The following is a 25965-nucleotide window of genomic DNA, read 5'->3' as shown; positions in this document are numbered from 1 at the left end:
TATGTTCTGCCTAGCAATTTCGCACCTGCGACTCACTTAACTGCATTTGTGATTCCGCTTCTGCATAAAGGTGGCCGCATTTGCGGCTTCCTCTAAAAGTCGGCCATCCACTTCTGCGGATAATGATCCGCACCTGCGATAGCGCTTCTGCGCAAATTCTTCCACATCTGCGGAAAACCTCCTCCAGCGTCACCTTCGCTCATGCGACCCATAGGCCGCACCTGGGGCTCCGCATCTGTGGCTCCTTATCCGTATCTGCGGTCCTAGCCTAATTCGCTTATGCGATCCTACAGTCGCATCTGCGGTTCCGCATCTGCGATCAAGCCCACCGCAAATGCGATCACACCAGAAACCATAAAGCTTTAACAATAACTCCAAGTCCAAAATAAATCTGAATTCAATTTGAAAAACACCCGAGGCCCCTGGGACCCCGTCCATATATACCAATCAGTAATAAAACACAATACAAACTTACTTGAAGACTTAAATTATATGAAACAATATCAAAACCATGAATCGCACCTCAACTCAATCCTAATGAAACTAATGAACTTCCAACTTATAAAACTAATGTCGAATCATATCAAGCCAACTCCGAATGATTTCAAATTTTGCACACTAGTCCCAAATGACACAACGAACCTATTCCAACTTCCGTAACCAAAATCTGAACCCGATATCAATAAAGTCAACTCTCTGCCAAACCTCTCAACCTTCCAAACCTTCAACTTTCCAACTTTCGCCAAAAAATATCAAATCAACCTACAGACCTCTAAATCAACATCCGGACATATGCCTAAGTCCTAAATCACCATAAAAAGCTATCAAAACCATCTAAACTCCATTCCGGAGTTGTATACACAAAAGTCAAACTACGATCAACTCTTCCAACTTAAGCCTCGAACCTTGAGACTAAGTGCCCCAGTTCACTCCGAAACTAATCCCAAACACCCGTCAAGTCACATAACCATAAATGAGCATAGAGGAAGCAATAAACATGGAAACAAGACTATAATACACAAAACAACTGGCCGGGTCGTTATATTTCTCCCTCTTAAACCAACGTTCGTCCTCGAACGAGTCTAGAATCATACTTGGAGCCTCAAATAGGTGTGGATATCTGTTCTGCATCTCCCGCTTGGTCTCCCAAGTAGCCTCGTCGACCGACTGACCTATCTATTGAACTTTAACTGATGTTATATTCTTCGATCTCAACTTTCGAACCTGCCAGTCCAAAATGGCCACTGCTCCACATCATACGTTAAATCCCCATCCAGTTGTATCGTGTTGAAGTCCAAAATATGTGACGAATCACCATAATACTTCTGGAGCATAGAAACATGAAACACTGGGTGAACACCTGATAGACTAGGTGGTAATGCAAGTCTGTAAGCCACATCTCCCACTCTCTCAAGCAGCTCAAAAATACCAATATACCGAGGGATCAACTTGCCCTTCTTCCTGAACCTCATCACACCCTTCATGGGTGAAACTCTGAGCAAAACCTTCTCACCCACCATAAATGCAACATCACAAACCTTCCTATCAGCATAACTCTTCTTCCCGGACTATGTTGTATGAAGCCGCTCCTCAATCACCTTCACCTTTTTCAAGGCATCATGGACTAAATCAGTGCCCAATAACCTAGCCTCCCCAGGATCAAACCAACCAAACAAAGAACGATATCTCCGCCTATATAAGGCCTCATAAGGAGCCATCTGGATACTCAACTTGAAATTGATGTTGTAGACAAACTCTGCGAGTGGTAGAAACTGGTCCCATGCACCTCCAAAATCAACGACACAGGCACGTAACATGTCCTCCAAGATTCGAAAGGTGTGCTCGGACTGTCCGTCTGTCTGAGGATGGAATGTTGTACTCAACTCAACCTGTGTGCCCAACTTTCACTGCACCGCTCTCCAAAACTGCGATGTGAACTGAGTGCCTCGATCTGAGATAATAGACTCACGTATACCATGAAGGTGAACAATCTCATGAATGTAAATCTAAGCCAGCTGCTATGAAGAATAGGTAGTCATCACCGGAATAAAAGTGTAAGGACTTAGTCAACCGGTTCACAATAATCCAAATTGCGTTATATTTCTTCAAGGTCCATGGTAAGCCTACCACAAAATCCATAGTGATGCGCTCCCACTTCCACTTCGATATCTCCAACCTCTGAATTAACCCTCCTGGCTTCTGATGCTCATACTTCACCTGTTGATGATTCAAACACCGAGAGACATAAGTAACGGTATCCTTCTTCATTCTCCGCCACTAATAGTGTTGTTTCAAGTCACGATACATATTCGTGACACCTGGGTGAATGGAATAACGCGAGCTGTGAGCCTCCTCAAGAATCAAATCTCTCAACCCGTCAACATTTGGAACATAATTCCAGCCTTGAAGCCGCATAATACCATCATCACCAACCACAACCTCCTTAGCACCACCCCGCTGCACCGTGTCCTTCATCACCAAAAAGTGAGGATCATCAAATTGGCGATCCTTGATACGCTCTAACAACAATGATTGTGCCACAACAAAAGCAAGAACACGACTGGGCTCCGAAACATCTAATCTCACAAACCGATTGGCCAGGCGCTGAACATCCATGGCTAATGGCCTCTCTACTACCGGTAAATATGCCAAACTGCCCATACTCTCAGCTTTACTACTCAATACATCGGCTACCACATTGGCCTTCCCTGGATTTATATAATATGGTGATATCATAATCTTTCAGCAACTCAAACCATGTCCGTTGCCACAAATTAAGGTCTTTCTGCTTGAATAGATGCTGGAGACTCCGATGGTTAGTATAGACCTCACATGGAACGTCGTATAAATAGTGCCTCCAAATCTTTAATGTGTGAACAATGGTTGCCAACTCTAGATCATGCACATGGTAATTCTTTTCATGAACCTTCAACTGCCGAGATGCTTATGCAATTTGTCACACCCCAAAAACTGAGGAGCGTGACCGACGCTCAACCGAGTGAACCCGACCGAGCAAGCCTATTAGATTCCTTTTACCCAAACTCATTCAGGAATAAAGAGAATATATGTTTTCCTTAATTAAACAATAAAGTGGTCATGTCTGCAATTACTAATTTCTTACCAATAGTTTCATCATTTTTAAAGTCTCAAATGGACAAGTAATACAACCACAACATAACATAGTTTGTCTTTCCCCAACACCAATACACAACCCACACTATGTCTACGGAGCCTCTATGGATAAAGAAGAGTACAATGATAATGCCGGCAACAAGGCCCCGGCTATACCTCAACCATAATACATAAAGATCAAAAGATACATGACCCCGAGATGAAGTGGGGCTCACCAAGTCAGCTGGGAAGAAGGTGTACTACTATCACTGATCAATGTCTCCTGCTGTGGAACTACCTGCATCCATTTAAAGATGCAGCGCCCCCGGCAAAAGGGACGTTAGTACCGTCGAATAGTACTAGTATGAAAACTAAACACCAATTTAAGAATTCAAAAATACAAGATGAATATGATGAACCAGTGCAGCAATAGTATAATACAGATAACCGTCTCAACCATAGCAGCTTATTAAAAGCTATCAACAACATTTATAGGATTTAAGATGAGATCCTCTATAACCATCTTCACACAAAGCGGCTCCGCCGTCTCACCTCAATGTATGCAGGTGGAGGTGTACGTACAATACCACAACTTCAATCAAGCGGCCCTGCCGCCTCACCTCAATGTATGCGGGTGGGTGTATAACCACAGTATCAAGAACCTACACAAAGCGGCTATGCCGCCTCACTCCAATGTATGCGGGTGGTTGTGCCACAACAATACCAAAACTATACACAAAGCGGTCGTACCGCCTCACCCCAATGTAAGCGGGTGAAGGTGCAGTCCCACAATACCATAATTCCTACACAAAGCGGTCATGCCGCCTCACCCCAATATATATGCGGGTGGAAGTGTATCATAATCACAATCTCTATACCATATTCCCCACACAAAGCGGTCATGCCGCCTCACCCCAATGTATGCGGGTGGAGGTGTATCACAATCACAATCTCTACACAACTTGGCATAATAACTTTCACATAAATCTCGACTAGAAATTATAACATGTGGATACATAATCCATAGTTTGGGACACATCCTCAATTTATAATACAATATGATAAGAGCATTTGAAACACAGATTGAACATATATCTTCATCACAGAACTTATCGGAATACTCGATTTAAAATCAACATCTCGGAACTTACAAGAATAATGGGAATTCCAATTCTCCAAGAAGAGTTTAGCCGACATACCTCACTTGAGCTTCCTTGCACTCTAAATGTTCCGAAATTCTTAGCAACTTCAATCTATTTTAGAAATATAACAAATTAAACCAAAATTAGGAAGATGATCATGGTTCTAGCTCATTTGAGCATTTTATCAAACACTACATGTGCATTAAGGTTTCAATATCCTTTTATAGAGGATTCCATCATCCCACAACCCAACACTTACCATTTTTAGCTCAACAATCTTTCTACACCCCTTGATAACACATGCATGTACAATAACCAACCCTCTTGCCTAGAAATTATCTTGCTTATTATCCATTTCTATACAAAATTCGAAAATGAGGGTTAGGGTGTAGAATCTTACCTCTAGGATGAAGACCTAGTGAGTTTCCCTTCTCAATCTTCCAAAACTTGGGCAAGAATTGAAGAACAATTATTGGAGAACACCTTTTCACTCTAGGGAACCCTCTCTTACTCTAAAATGTCAGATTCTCTCTCAAAAATGGCCCAAAACGTGTATTTAACGAAGTAGGGTCGGTTTTTAAAAACCCAAAAATGAAGCTCCGGAATAGGTTCTGCGGTCGCATATGCGACCGCATATCGGTCGCATATTGGTGTCCAAAGTTGGCCAAAATCTGTCTGTGTATGCGGTCACTATGCGATCCGCATAATTGTTATGCGATCGCATAATGCACCGCAAAACAGTTATGCGGTCGCATAATCGACCGCATAATTTCCCCGGACTGGCCCTTTTCCTGCTCACTTCTACGGCCATACACTTAAGCCTAGTCCGGCACCATAAAACATTATTTGCTTTACAAATTTTACCAGGCCTTACACTTAAGTACTTTGAATTATTTTTTTTTCGGGGTGTTACACAATCACCCTACTGTCCTGCATCAACATCGCGCCAAGCCCAATACACGACACATCACAATACACGGTGTAAGATCCCGAACCTGTAGGCAACACCAACACTAAGGCTATAGTGAATGCAGTCTTGAGCTTCTGAAAGCTCATCTCACACTCGTCGGACCATCTAAAAGGAGCACTCTTCTGGGTCAATCTAGTCAAAGGTGTAGCAATTGACGAGAAACCCTCAAAAAATGGCGATAATAACCTGCCAAACCCAGGAAGCTCCGAATCTCTATAGCTGAAGACGGTCTAGGCCAACTCTAAACTGCCTCAATCTTCTTGGGATCCACCTTGATCCCCTCACTAGACACCACGTGGCCCAAGAATGCCGCCAAATCAAGCCAGAACTCATACTTGGAGAATTTAGCATATAGCTTCTTCTCCCTCAAAGTCTGGAGCACAATCCTCAGATGCTGCTCATGATCCTCCCGGCTACGTGAATACACCAATATTTCATCAATGAATACTATGACGAAAGAATCAAGGTACTACTAGAACACACTGTTCATCAGGTGCATAAAGATTGCTCGGGCATTGTCAGCCAAAAAGACATTATAAGAAACTCATAGTGCCCATAGCGGGTCTATAAAGCCGTATTCAGAATATCTGGACCCCGAATTTTAGCTGATGATACCGCGACCTCAAAACAATCTTCGATAACACTCTAGCACACTGAAGCTGATCAAATAAGTCATCAATGCGCGGTATTGGGTACTTCTTCTTGATTGTAAATTTGTTCAGCTGCCGATAATCAATACACATCCTCATAGTACCAACCTTCTTCTTCACAAATAGAACCGGTGCACCGAAGGTGACACACTGGACCTGATGAAACCCTTATCAAGCAGCTCCTGAAGTTGTTCCTTTAACTCCTTCAATTTTGTTGGTGACATATGATACATTGGAAAAAAATGTGTTGAGTGCCCGATACCAGATCAATACCAAAATCAATGTCCCTGTCGGGTGACATGACCGGCAGGTGTGCAGGAAACACTTTTGGGAAGTCTCTCACTATCGAAACTTACTCAACGGTAGGAGCATCAACACTAACATCCCTCGCAAATGCCAAATATGCCAAACATCCCTTCTCAACCATCCGTTGAGCCTTCAAATATGAAATCTCTCTACTAGGGACATAATCTAGGGAACCTCTCCACTTAACCCTAGGCAACCCCGGCATCGCCAACGTCACGGTCTTAACATGACAATCCAGAATAGCGTGACATGGTGACAACCAATCCATGCCTAAAATCACGTTAAAATCAACCATGCTAAGTAGTAAAATATCAACTCTCATCTTTAGTCCCCCAATAGTCACCACACACGACCGATACAAATGGTCCACAATAATAGAATCACCCACTGGTGTAGATACATGAACATGTATAACTAGAGAATCACAAGGAATATCAAAATAATGAGCAAAGTATGATGACACGTATGAATAAGTGGAACCATGATCAAATAATACTGAAGCATCCTTGTGGCATACTGAAATAATACATGTGATCACAGCATTGGAAGAAACTACCTCTGGCCTGGCTGGAATTGCGTAGCAACGGGCCTGACCACTACCTGATTGACCTTCCCCTCTAGGGCGGTCTCGTGCTGACTGGGCCCCACCCCGAGTTGGCTGTGCGAGTGATGTAGCTGCTGGTGCTGACATCATGGACTGAGAGCCCTACTATGGGACTCTACTCATCAGTCTGGGGAAATCCCTTTTGAGATGACTCAAGTCTCCATACTCATAACAACCTCTCCTGTAAGGCTGCTGATCCTGATAGCCCGAAGAACTGCTTGTGAAAACCTGGGCAGATGGACCACGGTAAGAACTCTCTACCGGCAGCGCACTAAATGATGACTGAGTTGGGCGTGTACTGTAGGAACAGTGGCTAATCGAAGAACCACGAGGAACATGATGAGCTATCTGAATGGGTCTAGAAGGATAACCTCTGCTTTAATGGGACTGTCCTCCAGATAAGGCACTGCTGAAACCACCTGAACTACGAGGCATCTTGGCCTCCCGCTCCTCTTGCTCCAGCCTGTGAACCTGCTCTAAGCGTCTAGCAATCTCAACCAATTGGCCGAACCTAGCATCCGCCGCAACCTCTCAAGCCATATTGAAACCACTCCAACCTCTAGAGGTTTAAGCCTCCCAAACCGCTCTAACCTATCATCACTCATAGGTGGACCAACCTCGCCTGAGCAGCACCAACTGGCTGAACTGACAATACACCCGGTGTCGGTTACCCTGAGCTAGCTGCTCTAGAGTATGGGCGGCAGGAGTCTGGGCACCTCCGCTAGCTTGTGAGGTAGCTAGTGAAACTGGGATCGAAATCGCCTGAGCCTGGCTCGTGCACAAAGTCAAAATTGGTGCTAAGGCCTCCTGAAGACCAGGAATAACAATGGGCATTGCTGGTGCCTGAGCTGGTCCCACCGGCTCAACAACATCTGCTACTTGCTCCTCAGCTGGAGCAACTGGTGGCTCTATAAGTGTTGCTCTGGCTGTAGTATGAGCCACACCTCGGGCTCTACCGCGGCCCCGGCCTCTCGCGGTCCTAACTAGTGATACTGGTGGTCATCCGCATCATCCGGTCGCACGTGTCCTCACCATCTGTGAGAGAATAGAAGAGTCAAGTTTCAAACTTCGGAAATAACAAACCCGCACCACAAGAATGCAAGAAAGTGAAGTTTCCTAGCAGTTCGGTAGCCTCCCGAAGATAAGTACAGGCGTCTCTGTACCGATCCGCAAGACTCTACTAAACTTTCTCATGACCTGTAATACCTATGAACCTAGGGCTCTGATACCAGCTTGTCACGTCCCAAAACCAACAAGTCATGATGGCTCCTAACACACTTGCTAGGCAAGCCATATATGAGAATAAAGAACCAAAATAGCAGAATTTACAAAAATAGTATAAGTTTGAAACCTCAATATAACAAAATAATGTGAATAAATGATAAATCCCCCAGAACTGGTAAATACAGAGTCATGAGCTCTAATAAGAAAATACGAGTCTGAAATGACCAAATACAATACTGTCTAAAATAAAGACAATAATACATAAGAAAAGAGACGTCAAGACTGCGGTTGAGAATGCAGTTCTTCCTCATCTCTCAATGATCAGCTCTGTTATAAGCCTCAGCTACTGATGACTGGGTCCGACACCAGGATCTGCATAATTAAGTACAGAGTGTAGCATGAGTATAACTGACCCAATGTACTCAAAATACTGCACTCGAGATACCCACTATGAAGAGGCCTTATGTGAATCTAAAGTCATTTCCTTCACCTTCCTAATACTGAAATGTAGAATCCATAATGATATCGAAATATCACGAGTCTTGACACCATCCAATGCAAATCTCAGATTCTAGCCATATACAAATCCAAAAAATTCTCAATTGCCACATATAAATATTGAATCCATTAGAACCCTCTTGAGAGTCATCCACTCTGCTCAAATCTCAATTGCACCACCCAAGCAGGCCAAACGACATGTGCCCCATTAGCACAATAACACCCAAAGAAGTAACCCCGCCTTAATGCAACCGAGTAAATTTCTACTCCATGCGCACTACATCTGTCATGAATACTCAAATCATTCCATGATTTCCATATACCCATAAAGTGTAATATAACCCATATCTAGAAATTCCCTTACTCGAGTCATCCTCGATCTCCACCTCTGCAAGTCATAACTGATTCACAAGTATGCCTCAAATCGAAACCAGTACAACACATAACCATGCAATCAAATCGTCGATATCAGACTCTCCTACTTGGCTCAAATCCATATAACAAAATATTCGATAACTCACAATACCCATACTCTATTACTGCCATAATCCCGCACTGAAATTCCACTAAATCCTTCATAAGCTCATGTAACACAAACCATATAATACCTCAAATCATCTACTAAGCTCGCATTCATCCTCGTGACGGTCATGTCAACTTCCTCAACCAATCTAAACTCAAATTGCAACACCTATAACCCACTGGTAGAAAAGAAACCAACAACACAACATCATAAGGATCACACATCCGTATATTACCCCGCAGGTGATAACCAACCTGCCTAGCCTCAAACTGACCTCTCTCTATACCTTTTCACAGCCACAACTACTACGTAATCATTTAATCTTCCTGAGTCTGAACTCATCGACAAGACATAAAAATCTACTTCATTCCACAAGTAAAATAACACGAAAGAATCTCTCAAAAACCTTCATAACTCAAGATTGTATGACACATCCACAGAAATCGAGCATCCAATAGTCCTTTCCATATCTCAAGCAAAGTCTTCCCGTCACATTCAAACCATCTAAACATATCCCGCAGTCACATCCTACTCATCATATAGCTATCCAACCACTCACCGAGCCACCAGTCCCACTCATAGGGACACCACTGGACATAGAAGTTCAAAACCACATGCTCACACAACTGAAACTACCGAGCCTAAGCTGCGGTCCAAATCGGGCCTCAAGTCCTCCAGACTGGCCCATCACCAAATCACAGAAAATACATCTTGCACCTCATCTATGGAATCCACAAGTCGTCAATGTACAACTGATATCAAACGCTCACATGCGCATACGAGTGAGTGAAAGGAATTTAAATAGATATGCTTCAAGCTGAATCAATGCCACGTGATAAGGAAAGAAAGGTGGGAAGTTTATCCTAAATGCCTTGTAGACTCTCGAAGATAGGTATGGATGTCATCATACCGATCCGCAATACTTTACTAGACACTTGCTCATGACTCGTAGAACCTATAAACCTAGAGCTCTGATACCAACTTGTCACGATCCAAAATTCAACTAGTCGTGATGGCACCTAACCCAACCCGCTAGGTAAGCCAATTAATAATAAACCATAATATAATGATAATGGTAAGAGTCAAAAATGAAATAATTGAATTTTATACAACTCCCAAGGACTGGTAGTACAAATCATGAGCTTTTAAAACTTAGAGTTTACAAAGCTGATATAAAATAAATATATCATTTGTTCAAAACGTACATAAACAGATTTATAAATCTAAAGCTACAAAGAACAAGAAGCAGTTATAACCAGAACACAAGTACATCTTCAATGCCAGACCCCACTATACACAGCAACTTCAACTCCAAAATCTGCACGCAAGTTGCAGAAGTGTAGTATGAGTACAACCAACCCCATGTACTCAATAAGTAACAAACATAACCTTTGGTTGAAAGCAGTGACGAGCTTGGATAATGGTCAGAGTCCAACACCAATAGCCAAACAATATAATAAAAGTAGTACAAGTAGTAACTCAAAGATATTATGCTTAGCTTGTCCACAATTACATAAAATAGGCATGTTTTTCAGGTATAACGGTAAAACCCAAATCTTTTGCCGAAATCACCAAAATATGAATATATCCAAAAATAATGATTTTTTCCAAAACTTTCAATGACAGATAAGATGTTTCATTATCACATAGCATGAGGAAAGTACATCTCTATGCTTACATGTCAATGTGCATGTGAAGTCATGAATGTTACAAATCGTGTAGCATGAGGAAATACATCTTTATGCTTGTATGTCAAGTATGCATGTCAAATGCAATGCGTCACAGTGATGAACTCATGTACTCACACTCTCAGAGTACTCAATCTCACCGTCTCGTACTCTCACTCATCACGCTCAATCACTCAGCACACTCAGTCACTCAGCATTGTACGGTACCTGCGCTTACTACTAGTATGTCAGACTCCGATAAGGCCTATAAGATCTGCTGCGGCATGCAACCCGATCCATATGATAATATATATATATATATATATATATATATATATATATATATATATATATATATATATATATATATATATAAAGCTAATATGGCATGTTGCGGTGTGCAACCCGATCCACCATATCTCTCACAACACGGCTATTAGGCCCCAACTCAGTCATCAATCTCTCCAGCCTCTCGGGCTCACAAATCTCATGCCAATCAGCCCAAACAATGATAACATGATGTGACAACAAATGATAACAAAGATTGAGATATGATATGCGAATGAATGAATATGACTAAGTATGTAAATACAATTTAAGCAAATAACTCAATAGCAGAGATGACCTCAGTGGGTCCCAACAGAATAAGCCTAAACATGATTTCTAACATGATTCACATCTCATTTATGGATAGAAACAAGATTAGGTAACTACATAGTATCACAGAATCAACAAAGTCATAATTTACATAGTGCACACCCGCACACCCGTCACCTAACATGTGCGTCACCTAAACACCAAACACATAACACATATGTTCAGGGATTCATACCCTCAGCACCCAGTTTAGAAGTGTTACTTACCTCGAACGAGCCGAATCTAATACCGAGCAAGCCCAACACTACTCTACGAACAAAATCCCGCGTACCAACCTCCGAACGGCTCAAAACTAGCCACAAGCAACTCAAGAATATCAAATAATGCCAAAGGAAACAAACTCAATCGATAATGGTCGAATCTTTAATCAAAAGCCCAAAGTCAACCAAAAAGTTAAACTCAGGCCCGCACCTCGAAATCTGATAAAACTTATAAAATCTGACAACCTATTCAATTACGAGTCCAACCATACTATTTCACTCAAATCTGACTCTGAATCGATGTTCAAAACTCAAAAATTACTTTATAAAATTTTAGACAAAACCCCCCCAAATTTCACTTTGAAATCATCAATCAAATGTCAAAAACGAAGATGGATTCATGAAATATAATCAAAACTGAGTATAGAATACTTACCCCAATCCATGTAGTGAAAATTGCCTCCAAAATCGCCCAAATTCGAGCTCCCCAACTTAAAATATGACCAAATGAACAAATCATCGATATTATATGCTTTTGCCCAGCTGTTCTTCTTTGTTTCTTATTCCAAATGATCCCAAAACTCACTTTTGATGCCTCCAATGGATTCCCCATGAAATTCCAGTTAAGTTAGGCTTTTGAATCACTCTATTTGACCTTATAATGAAGGAGATATATTGGTTTCAATATTTAGAAATAGTGCTGATTTTTAAGTACGAATTCAGTAGTAATTTCACAATTAATGTTAAAAAGCTGGCAACCCAATTCTTAGTAAAATGACCATAAATTCCTCATACGATGTCGCAACTTGATGATTCCAGTTGCTATAGTTCCGAAATACGATACAGATATAATGGTTCAATCAAAACAAAAATTGGAGCTCATTTGCTTAATGTGGTACTATTTATGCTTGAAGAAACGACGTCGAAACATAAAAAAACAAGCGCAACATAACCCAAACCTATCTGAAACTCACCCGAGCCCCTCGGGACCCGTACGAACATTTCAACAAGTCCCATAATATAACACAGACTTACTCGAGGCCTCAATTCACACATATTAACATCAAAACCATGAAATCTTCGATCAAGATCAATCTCTTAAGTTCATAAACTTCAAACTTCGAACCAAACGTCTGATTCAAGCCTAACCAATCCGAATGAATAAAAATTGTGCATACAAGTTCCAAATGACATAACGAACATATTTTAACTCTCAGAATAACAATTCGAATCCGATATCATCAAAGTAAACTCTCGGTCAAACTTATGAACATTCCAAACCTTCAAATTTCCAATTTTAGCCAATTAGTGCCGAAACCTCCTAGAGATACCCAAAACTAAACCCGGGCATACGCCCAAGTCCAAAATATAAGGCCCCATAAAATTTTACCTAAAACCCGGGGTTTCGTGGTGCCGAGGTAGACTTAGCAGTGGAGTCGTTTTAGGCCCAGGTAGGGCAACATGGGATCCTACCAATAGGGTTGGTTTGGTGGGAGATTTCAGCAGCAGCGGAGGCCCCCGTGCCCTAGGTGTGGGAAGATGCACCTTGGGCCTTGCTTCATGGACCATCCCATATGCTACGTGTGTGGTATGAGGGGTCACATTCAGAGGGATTGCCGTTCGTCCCACCAGAGCACAGGCAGGGGTGCAGTACAACCAGCCAGATCTACAGCTACTACATCCGCAGCACCTCCTCTAGCTCGAGGCACCCCAGCACTCGCAGGGCGTGGTACACAGAGTTCGGGAGGACCCAGCCATTTCTATGCTATGAAGGGTCACCAGAGTTCAGAGGCTTCTCCAGATGTTGTCACATGTATATTGACTGTCTAATCTCATGATGTGTATGCTCTTATTGATCCCGTTTCTACTTTGTCATATGTCACTCCCTATGTTGCTATGGAATTTGGGATGGAACCGGAATAGCTCTATGAGCCGTTCTCTATATCTACTCTGGTTGGTCCGTCTAATGTGGCCGTACGAGTTTATAGGGATTGTGTTGTCACGGTGCGTGGTCAGGACACTATGGCCGATCTCATTCAATTTAGGATGGTTGATTTCAATGTAATAATGGGGATGTACTGGATTTATTCATGTTTTGCTAAGCTTGATTGCCGAACTAGGATCGTTAGGTTTGAATTTCCAAATAAATCAGTGATGGAATGGAAGGGGGATGATGTGGTGCCGAAGGGTAGGTTTATTTCTCACCTTAAGGCCACGGGGATGCTCAACAAGAGGTGTATTTACCATTTGGTCCGGGTTACAGACACTGATGCTGAGGCACTTACACTTGAGTACGTGCTAGTGGTGAATGAATTTCCAGAGGTCTTTCCGGATGAGCTCCCTGGGATCCCACCATACAGGAGATTGATTTTGGGATTGATGTGATGCCAGGCACGCAGACTATATCCATTCCACCCTATAGAATGGAACCAACAGAGTTGAAGGATCTAAAAGAACAATTAAAGGATTTGTTATAGAAGGGCTTTATCCGGCCGAGTGTGTCGCCTTGGGGCGCACTGGTTCTCTATGTAAGAAAGAAAGATGGGTCACTAAGAATGTGTTTTGACTTTCGGCAGCTCAATAAGGTCACGATCAAGAATAAGTACCCACTGCCAAGGATAGATGACCTGTTTGATCAATTGCAGGGTGCTAAGTATTTCTCCAAAATTGATTTGAGATCCGGGTATCATCTATTTCGAAAACAGCTTTCAGAACCTGGTATGGGCACTTTGAATTTCTGGTAATGTCTTTTTGGCTAACAAATGCCCCGGCAGCTTTCATGGATCTTATGAACCAATTTTTCAAGTCGTTCCTCGACTCTTTTGTGATAGTGTTTATTGACGATATCCTTGTATATTCACAAAGTCGAAAGGACCATGCAGATCACCTCAGGGCAGTTCTATAGACTCTATGTCAGCACTAGTTGTATGCGAAATTTTCGAAATGTGAATTTTGGCTTGAATCTGTCACGCTCTTGGGTCATGTTGTCTCTAGAGAAGGAATTAAGGTTGATCCTCACAAGATTTCAGCAGTGAAGAATTAGCCTAGACCTACTGCCCAATAGATATTCATAGTTTCTTGGGCTTAGCTGGATATTACAGGAAGTTTATGAAGGGGTTCTCTACTTTTGCCTCTCCGCTGACTAAATTGACGCAGAAGGCGGTTAAGTTCCAATGGTCAGATGCTTGTGAAAGGAGCTTCTAGGAGTTGAATCAAGATTGACTACAGCACCGGTGTTGACCCTACTAGAGGGTACATATGGGTTTGTGGTATATTGTGATGCTTCAAGAATCGGACTTGGGTATGTAATAATGCAACATGGCAAGGTGATAGCTTATGCTTCTAGGCAACTAAAGAATCATGAAAAGAACTATCCAACACATGACTTAGAGCTTGCGGCGGTGGTATTTGCATTAAAGATTTGGCATCATTATCTGTATGGGGTCCATGTGGATATATTCACGGACCATAAGAGCCTTCAATACATTTTCAAACAGAAGGAATTGAATCTGAGGTAGAGAAGATGGCTTGAGTTACTCAAGGATTACGACATCAGTATTCTGTATCATCCGGGGAAGGCTAATGCTGTGGCAGATGCTCTTAGCCGAAAATCTATGGGTAGTTTGGCTCCCTTGGAGGCATAACAAAGGCCGTTGGCCAAGGAGGTTCATCGATTAGCTAGTTTGGGAGTTCGTCATGTAGATTCTAGTGAAGGAGGAGTGATTGTGCAAAATAGGGCTGAATCATCGCTTGTTGTGGAAGTCAAGGAAAAGCAATACAACGACCCATTGTTGGTACAATTGAAGGAGGGGATTCATAAATATAATACCATGTCCTTTTATCTTGGCATGGATGATGGTACACTAAGGTACCAAGGGCGACTATGTGTTCCAAATGTGGATGGTCTCTGGGAAACAATCATGATCGAGGCTCACACTTCCAGGTATTTCGTGCACCCGGGAAATATAAAGATATACCATGATCTTAAGGAAGTCTACTGGTGGAATGATATGAAGAGGAATGTAGCGGACTTTTTTGCAAGATGTCCAAATTGTCAGCAAGTGAAGGTCGAACACCAAAGGCCCGGTGGGTTGGCACAGAACATAGAAAATCCGATGTGGAAATGGGAGATGATCAATATGGACTTTGTGGTAGGACTACCTCGCACTCCTCGCAAGTTCGACTCGATTTGGGTGATATTGGATCGATTCACGATATCAAAACACTTCTTACCTGTTAAGGCTACCGACACAGCGGAACAATATGCTTAGTTGTATATCAAGGAAATAGTTAGGCTGCATGGCACTCCAGTTTCCATCATTTCTGATCAGGGGGCACAGTTCACAGCTAACTTTTGGAAGACATTTCAGCAAGGGTTGGGTACTCAGGTAAATCTTAGTACAACTTTCCATCCACAGACTAACGAGCAAGCAGAGCGAACTATTCAGACACTCGAGGATATGTTGCACGCTTGTGTTCTTGACTTTAAAGGTAGCTGGGATGATCATTTACCGCTCATAGCATTTGCCTACAATAATAGTTATCATGCTAAAATTTAGATGGCACAATTCGAGGCTCTATATGGTAGGAGATGTAGATCTACCATTGGATGGTTCGAGATTGGGGAAACGGAGTTGATAGGACCAGACCTCGTGCATCAGACTATAGAGAAGGTTAAGATCATTAAGGAACGGTTGAAAACTGCCAAAAGTAGTCCTATTCGGATATATGTCATAGGGATTTGGAGTTCTAAGAAAATGATTGGGTATTCTTGAAGGTTTCCCCCATGAAAGGGGTAATGCGGTTTGGTAAGAAGGAGAAATTGAGTCCAAGGTATGTCGGACCGTACAGAATCATTTAGAGGATCGGTCAGGTGGCTTACAGCCTAGAACTACCTCCAGAGATATCTTTAGTTCACCCAGTGTTTCATGTATCCATGTTGAAGAAGGTGGTTGGAAATCCGTTGCTTATTGTTTCGGTTGAGACTATAGAGGTTAATGAAGGACTGACTTATGAAGAAATTCCAATTGCCATCCTTGATAGGCAAGTCCGAAAGTTCAGAAATAAAGAGATTGCCTCCGTGAAAGTGCTATGGCAAAATCAACAGGTTGAGGAGGCCACCTGGGAAGCCGAGGAAGAGATGAAGAAGAAGTACCCTAATTTATTTGAATATCTATGTAATTGTATCCATGATGTTAAGAGCTAACTTTCTACAAATTATGTTTCCCCTATACAACTTATGTTAAGGATGCTCCCTCTTGGTAATGCAATGTTTATAGCGTTGTTGCCGGTGTTGTTTCCATATTGTTTTATATCGTTGTGTTGTGGTTGTATTGTTAGGATTGGTTTCTGGGATTCTCTAATAGGTGGATAGGCCCAGTTACAGGGGAAACTCTGCCAAAATATTTGGAAATTTAGGGAGTTAGTCAAAAATTTGGGGACTATTGGTGTGTTAAGTAATAGCCGAGTCACAGTGGATGCTAATGACAGATTTTGACCCTCATTCGAGGACGAATGATCTTAAGCAAGGGAGGATGTAATTACATAGCACTCGGGGTTTCGTGGTGCCGAGGTAGACTTATGCATTGATGATGTGGTACAGACTTTTTGGGTTGAACAGTGTGTTGGGGAGTTGAAGAAAAATTTTGGCAGTGCAGGGCATTTCTGCGGTCCATTCTGCGATCGCAGAACTGATCTGCGGACCGCAGATCCGCCGCAGAATGAAGCAGAAACTTGAGCTAATTTTAGGACCATTATGTTGTCCATTATGCGGCCGCATAATCATTTCGAAGCTAGCATATAGAGAAGATTTGCATGATTACTGAATTAATCCTTCATCAATTGCATATGGAGAAGATATGCATGATTAAGCAAGTCAAGTCACACGGGTTAATATATAGAGAAGATGTGTATCGTGTCTCATCTTATAAAGTAAGGTAGCATATAGATAAGATATGCAAAAAGGGCATGTATACATTCCGCAGCAAGCATATAGAGAAGATATGCATAAAAATCATGTATACATCCAAGGAATGCAAAGTTCTACCAATGATCAACATTACCGAGATCAACATCAACCAAAAACTCATCGGTTTCTCACAACCTACATGTACACCATCAAGAGAGAAACATGAGAGGGTGACCCTAGGGGGATGGATCCTTATCCACATGCTGCATGGAAAACTCACATACCAATTATAACAAATGCACGGACAATTCACGTGGCAAAGAACTCATCCCGCACAGACCACTCACATGTTGCCAATTCAGTCCAACACATAAAAGAATATACAAGAATACATGTATATGAATAAGGGAAATCAAATCACGTACTCGACGACTGAAGAAGATAGCATGCTAAGGTGTATGCATGTGACAGTGTACAAATACAGCTCAAATCAGGCAGATATGCCATGAAACCGCAAATATCATGCTCAACGGGAAATCAATACCTACATATGGTCTCTAGCATGATTCACGGAGTTTACGGAGTCGTACAAACATATAAATCATGATAGCAAGAAGCACATTATCCAAATCAAGGCAAAGTACAATATAAAGACTACTTCGGTCATGAATCATATATAGTGCCTGTATATACGCTCATCATTATACGCCGCTTCTCACACATTTCAATTAGACAAATAAAGCCATATCCTAAGGGTTATACCATCAATAAGATTAGGCAAGGTACTTTCCTCGAACAAGCCAAACCAATACTCTAAAAATGCCATCCCGCGTGAATCGACCTTCAAATGGCTCGAATCTAGCCAAACGAACTCAATTACATCAAATGATGCCATATGAATCAAACCCAAACGATAAAGGTCGAATCTTTAATCAAATACTCAAGGTCAATCAAAACTTCAACCCAGGCCCGCACCTTAGAACCCAACTAAACTCACAAATTCCGAAAACTCAATCGAATACGAGTCCAACCACATAAGTTGCATCCAAATCCGACTCCGAATCGATGTTCAAATCTCAATTTTTCACTTTAGAAAAGTTTTGCCAAAACCCCCAAATTTCTCTCTTAAATCCTCCAATCAAATGCTAAATTCAAGGATGGAATCATGAAGAAATGATAAAATGAACTCAAAGTCCGAAAATAGGACCTTATATAACTGCTGCAGGAGTACCTTTCGCGATTGCGGGACCTACTTCACGATCGCGAAGCACTAAGATGAACACTGCCAAAAAGAATGTACTTCGCGTTCGTGTCATTGACTTTGTGAACACGATGACCACAAATGCAAACCCCTTCGCGAACACATCCTAGACCATGCGAACGGGAAGGAAAATCCACCAGCTTTGACTCTCAACCGCGAATGTGACCCCGCTCTGCGCACGCGATGGGAAGGCCACTCAACCTCCGCGAGCACGATCACCTGTTGCAAATGCGAAGAGGAAAAACCACCCAGCTCCAACATACACTACGCGATCACAGTCCTCCTCACGCAATAGCGAAGAAGACTTACAGCACTAGAAAATCAGAGAAAACCAGCAATCAAAGATAAGGGAAAAAAGGTCTGAACCACCCCGAAACACACCCGAGCCCCTTGTGACCCCGTCCGAACATACCAACAAGTCCCAAAACATAACACAAACCAACTCGAGGTATCGAATTCAAGCTTAATGACCTATTTCAAAATTTTCAAATTCCAAACATACGTTGAACACGTCTAAATAACTCGAAATGACCCCAAATTTTGCACATAAGTCATAAACTACCATACGAACCTATTCCAGGTCCAGAATCCCAAATGGACATCAACTATGGGTCAAACCTATCAACTCTCCAAACCTTCAAACTTCCAGCATTCGACAATTAGCCTCAAAATCTTCTAGGAATGCTGGAACTCAAATATAAGCATATGCGCAAGTCCAGAATCACCATCCGGATCTAATGGAACCATCAAAACTTGAATCCGAGGTCGTTTTCTGCCAAGTCAAACCTTGGTCAACTCTTCCAACTTAAAGCTTCTAAATTAAGAATTACTCTTCCCAATCAATCTTGAACTTCCCGAAAATCAAAACCAACCATGCACGTAATTAGTAATACATCATATGAAGCTACTAAAGACCTTAAACACCAAACAGAATTCCAATGCTCAAAACGATTGGTCAGGTTGTTACATTCTTCCCCACTTAAACATATGTTCATCCTCGAACGTGCCAAGAGTCGTTATAAAGCCATCAAATTACTATATAAACTCACCATACACATACCCCTGGGTGATCCCATGTCCTCTCAAACCATATAAGCCTGTCAACACAACCTAACTGAAGATTCTTTCTTCAATCTTAGTCCACAAACCTTAGAACCCAATCTCCAACATTTGGGATTCATTATAAGACCCAATTTTCGCATCTATACACTACATAAATCCAAACAAGCTACATCAAGCCATAACCATATTCCAAGATAAAATCACACCATATACCACATAACTCATGTACTGATAGTAATATTTTCTGACCACAATAGCTGCTCATTACTAAGACCGATATCGACGACATACCTCATATCAAATAAAATATTGTCTAATCCTTGGTACATTACCAATAATGGAATAAACACGAAGAAACTCATAACTACTCATCATATCAATAAGGCGTGGACCTCTCTCGCTCGATAAGAACCATTGTCAAATTCTAAGCTGACTACTGACATTATTCTTCCAAACATATCTTAGCCAAATCTAATGGCACAAATTCCAGGTCTAACAGTCTTATTTCACCCAGTACAAGCTACTTGACTGACAGGCCACACCAATGACACCTAGAGTATAACGACCCGGCCGGTCATTCTGAGAATTTAAGTCCCGTTTGGCAGCATAAGGTCTTGAGCAACTTCCTATTATGTGCATTGACTTACATGCATGGTTGAATTCAGTTATCGGATGATTCAGAGTGATTTGGGATACTTAGTCCCTAAAACGGAAGCTTAAGTCTTAGGATTTTGACCGTAGTCGGAATGATATGAAGACGACTTCAGAATGGAGTTTCGTTAGTTTCGTTACCTTCGTTGGGTGATTTTAGACTTAGGGGCATGTTCGGACTATGAATTTGAGGTTTGTAGCTGAAGTGGACTTTTTGATATCGGGGTCGGATTCTAATTCCAAAAGTTGGAGTAGGTTCGTAATGTTGAATATGACTTGCGTGCAAAATTTGACGTCATTCCGGGTTGATTTGATAGGTTTCGGCAGAAGTTTTTAAAGTTGGAATATTTGAAAGTTCATAAGTTCGATTCTTGGCGCGATTTGTAGTTTCGATGTTGTTTGATATGATTTGAGACCTCGAGCGAGTTCGTGTTAGGTTATGGAACCTGTTGGTATGTTTAGACGGGGTCCCGGGGGCCTCGGGTGTGTTTCGGATGGGCTACGGGCCATTGTTTTCTATTTTTAAACTGCTAAATCTGTCATCTGGTTTTCTCTTTCGCGTTCGCGTCTGTTCCTCCGCATTCGCGAAGAGTAATTTTGGAGGAAGGAATATTTGTTCTTCACATTCGCATGCCTCCTTTCGCGATCGTGGAAGCCTGCCTTCTCCTTCTTCGCGTTCGCATCCGCTCCATCGCGTTCACGTAGTAGAAACTAGGAGATGGGAGCTGGTGACCATTTCCTCTACGCGTTCGCACTGCTCTATCCATGAACGCATAAGTGTGTTTTCCCCTCTTTCACGTTCGCGTGCCGCTTCACGCGTTCGCGTAGCCCAGTTTCTGGGCCATTATTTTCCTTCTTCGCGATCGCAAAGCACCAATTCCGGGCAGTAGCTATTTCCTCTTCGCGATCGTAGCTCCTCTTCCGCGATCGCGATGTACAAACACCTGGGAAACAGAATATATTCTTCCAAATCGAGGGTTATGCCATTTTTATCATATCTTGACTTGTAGATCTCGGTTTTGAGCGATTCTTTATGGTTTTTTTCAAGAAAATCGATTGGGTAAGTGTTCTTCACCTAGAATTTATTATATTCCATGATTTTATCTTTATTTTTATTATTTAATTTGTGTTTTGAGTTAAGGAAAATGGGGATTTTTGAAGAAAATTTTCAAAATGAAAAATCATGATTTGAGGGATGAAATGGTATCGGAATTTGATAAATTTAGTATGGTTGAACTCGTATTGGAATGGGTGTTCGGATTTTGTGAAATTTGCTGGGTTCCGAGGTGCAGGCCCGGGAGTCGACTTTTGGGTTGATTTTTAGATTTTGATAAAGATCGAGGCTTTATGATCCGGAATAGCTTCTTATGAGTTTTATTTGTGCTTTGAAGTTAGTTTGATTAGATTTGAGCCGTCCGGAGGTCATTTCACCCAAGAAGTTCATTTTAAAGTATCGGTTTGTCTTCTTCGAGGTAAGTATCTTGCCTAACTTTGTGTGGGGTAACTACCCCTTAAGATTTGAGTCTTTTATGTTGATTGTAGTCCATGTACGCGAGGTGACGAGTACGTGCTCGGACTTAGAATATGCAGTTGTTCTTGTTATGATTTCGCTTCTTAATTACTAGTTTCACCTCTACCTGCTTAATTAGAATTAATTGCTTCATGATTCACTCTTATTGCTTATTTGATTCATATGTGCATTAATTGAAATTGTTATCTCTTCCATTACCATGTTATCTTTTCCCTAACTACGTATCTTTATTTGAAGTTATAGTTGTCCCTTTTTGTAAATGTTCACCCTTAATTGAGGTTATGGTGATTTTCTCGCGGCCCACTTTTATTTGAATCGGTTTTATCTCTTCTGTAATTGTCCAAACTTAAAAGAAGCTTAGATATCCTATGCATTAGTGGACTTGCCCTTATTCAGAATTATTTGACTCGTGTTAGTTTCTTGTTGTTGAACCGTACATTGCGGGTCGTTGTTACATATTATTTCCTGCCTTGTTGAGCTGTTATTATTATGACTAGCATTCCCTATTGTGACTACTCCTTGTGAACTTGTTCTTCCATTTCTTTGAGTTCTAGAATTTCTGAGTTGATTTATTTGTCGTACCCTTGTATTATTGTCATTGTTGCTATTGTACTTGTTATTGTGATGCACGAGGTTTCTTCCGTGCGTTTGTTGTTATTATGATGCACGCAGTTTCTGCCGTGTGGTTGTTGTTATTGTGATGCATGAGGTTTCTGCCGTGCGAGTGTTATTTGGTTGCACGAGGTTTCTGCCGTGCTATTGTTAAATATTGATATTTCCATATGCGGCGAGACAAGGCGAGCTATATATGTGAGTTGCGCATGTGGCGAGACAAGGTAGGAACATTATGATACACGTGTGGCGAGACAAGGCGGGAATTTACTTTATTATTGCACACGTGGCGAAACAAGGTGGGCTATGTCAGGGATTGATTTGTGATGATTTGTGATGGCCTGAGGGCATTCTTGTTGTTGATATTTGTATAGTGGTACACTTACCTGTGTGAGCTTTATCTTGTGAAAGTTGTGAGAAAACATCCTACGTGTTGTCTGTTCTTTTCCCTTATGCTCATTAGCTGGTATGAACTATGTTAGGACACTTGCACAAGCATACACGTAGTTAAGCACTCTTATCGGATAAGAGGTCTTCTTGATATTGTTGAGTATAGATGTACACCCTTGCTTACTTGCCTTCTATGTGAGAATGACTCTATTTGGCACGCGAGTCGTTAGTGCGGTTATGAGGTGTAATGAGGGCACATGATGCCAAGTGTTAGGGTTCAGGTATTGAGACTCGTGAGTTGTGATTTGTCCGAGGCTCGGTACCTCGTGGAGTTGTTTACTAAAACCTGATATGAAAGCGGTCCTTGTTGCTGAGTTATCAATTGTCCTTGCTGTATCTATGATTTCGGATTTAGGTTGTGTTTATGTTCACCCTTCTGTGTCATTATTATGGTATTCTGCTGATACTTGTTGTTGTCCTTTCCTATTGCAATTACCGTATTGTTAGTAATATCGCGTAGTCTTTATGTAGATATTATACTTTGTTGTTCTATACTTATACTTTGTTCAGGTTATTTAGTCCAGTAGGTGTCTGGATTGTTCCTCGCCACTACTCCACTGAGGTTAGTCTTGATACTTGTTGGGTACCGTCGTGGTGTACTCATACTACACTTCTGCATATTTTTTGCAGATCCAGGTATTTTCGAAGTCAGTTGATCATTAGCTAGTTGTGCGGATTATTGCTGTGGAGACTCAAGGTAAACCTACTGCTGTGTTCGCAGGCTTCGGAGTCACCTTCTGATTTGAATTCACACTATTTACTTTATTTCAAACAATTGTATTTAGAAAATTGTAACAAACGTTGTAAAGCTTATGACTTGTACTACCGGTTTTGGGAATTGTAAATTTTATAGATATTTCCATTTCAGAAATTGTTAGATATTATTTAATTATTGTTGTTATTTAGAAAATGTTAGGCTTACCTAGTCCCTAAGACTAGGTTCCATCACAATACCCAACGGAGGGAAAATTGGGTCGTGACATAGAGCTACATACGATGCAATCGGTGCACCCTCAAGCAACAACTCGAATATAACCAATGATGGAAGGAGAACCAAAGGAGAGAACTATCCTACAAGTTCAACAGATACGACCACAAAGCACAATGCTATGAACCCATCCCACAGACGAAAAGCAAAACACTCAAAGTAAGCATAAAGGATCATATCCCAATATAACTCCGCTGCGGTGCGTAACCCGATCCAAACATACTAGCCCATATGGAATACGCATCGAGCCATAATGCTCACAATCGACAAATACAAGTGTATTAACAGCAAACACATGAAGTGCATGACACCATAGAGAAACGAATAGCAAAATATACCACAGACAGGGAAAACACGACTAAGATGCAATAAGCAACTCAACACCCTAAGAGCGATCTCGCCACAAGGCCTAAACATAACCACATCATGTGTGTAGGTAGTCAACAGGCTCCCACCCCATCGTAGCATAAGAGAGTAACGTATGGAATGTATCATGACATGAATAAGATCAACACTAGTCGATGACACACCCCTCAACAATAGCTGTGTTGAGTAACCAACCTGATCCAATGTAGAATACACATTCTCATTAGGTTTAACAATGAGCCTCCAAGTCAATTCCGATCATCCAAAAATAGGTAAATAACCTTCCAAAAGCCCACAGTAACATAACCACAACACATACAATCGACCGTCAAACTCTTAACATACCTTCATTGTCCGCAGCCAAGGAATAATCTGCCTCTGAGATCATCTGATTGCTAAAACTCAAGAATACATGAATCTCCATATCTGATTCCAACTCTACCACTCAAATGACCGACACATCCCTCATACACAATCATCTCAAGGGAAATACTTCCATAAATCTTTCGCGCCACATAGCAAAATTTGAACATCAACAGTCAACAACCACATGATGACTGTAATACTAGCCAAGCATCTGCCAGTCAAAACACAATGCGCCTTCTGAAATACACACCCTTCTCAGGTGCTACCAGATAGTGCCAGCTTTCTTCTAAACATCTAAGACCGTCCATGTTGTCTAGAACTCATGACCTTCCCTTTGAAACTAAACTGCAACCTTGTACATATAATCTCAATCCTACATGGTGCATCATATCCATTATGCCATCATATGAGAAAATGCGAGAACCTCATTATCAGCTTTGATACATAAGTAGGATACACACTGCATGCCTGTAGAAGACATCTATCTCAAGTCGTGGTCAAAACCATCAAGAACTCTTTAAAACCCATTTACACATAACCAAGCCATAAGAACTGAATCCCTCTAACTCAACCAAGTCATGCAGGTCACCAAATCCAAGAGTATTGCCACAAAACACCTGTAAAGCTCCACCACATCAAAGGAACTGATCATTCATATTACTATGCGGATCCAAAGCACTACCAAACTGACCCATCTTCGAGTTGCTCTTGACTTGCCTTCAAGTTAACACTTTTCCTTGCTAGTACACTATGGTCCTTAATCAAAGTTCACCCCAAGAGATCCTAGCATGAAACCACGTCACCCTATAGCCCATAAGCCACTGTATTCCCTCTAAATCACCCAATAGTACCGCAACCGAAATGCCCACTCTGAAGAGACCTTCTATGAATCTGAAATTATTTCTTTAGCCTCTCTAATACTGAAATGTAGAATCAATAATGATATAGAAAAACCGCAAGTCTCAGCACCATCCAATTCAAATCTTAGATCATAGACATATACAAATTCGGGGAACCTTCAAATACCACATAAAAATTTGGAACTCTTTAGAACCTTCTTGGGAGTCATTCACCTACTCTAATCCCTGAAGCACGGCCAATACGAGCCGATTCATTTGTGCTCCATTAGCACACAAATACCTTAAGAAGTAACCATATCTTTAAGCAACCGAGTGAATCCATCCCCCCTGCACATTACATCCACAACAAATATCAACC

The 25965-nt window shown here is 41.6% G+C and overlaps 2 protein-coding genes across 2 annotated transcripts; both read right to left on the bottom strand.

Moving 5' to 3' along the window:
• Nucleotides 1–1211: 1211 nt before the first annotated feature.
• On the bottom strand, nt 1212–1817 carry LOC138901332 (uncharacterized). Its single transcript, XM_070189087.1, has 2 exons — nt 1599–1817; nt 1212–1505 (listed from the first exon to the last, which is right to left on the bottom strand). The coding sequence occupies exons 1-2, from the start codon at nt 1815–1817 to the stop codon at nt 1212–1214; spliced, it is 513 nt and encodes a 170-aa protein (XP_070045188.1).
• Nucleotides 1818–2277: 460 nt separating this feature from the next.
• On the bottom strand, nt 2278–2736 carry LOC138901331 (uncharacterized). Its single transcript, XM_070189086.1, has one exon. It carries the CDS (start codon nt 2734–2736, stop codon nt 2278–2280), a length of 459 nt encoding a protein of 152 aa, XP_070045187.1.
• Nucleotides 2737–25965: the final 23229 nt, after the last annotated feature.

Source organism: Nicotiana tomentosiformis, chromosome 11, assembly GCF_000390325.3.
Source record: "Nicotiana tomentosiformis chromosome 11, ASM39032v3, whole genome shotgun sequence".
In the NCBI taxonomy this organism is placed as follows: Eukaryota; Viridiplantae; Streptophyta; class Magnoliopsida; order Solanales; family Solanaceae; genus Nicotiana; species Nicotiana tomentosiformis.
This window is presented reverse-complemented; position numbering and strand designations above follow the sequence as displayed.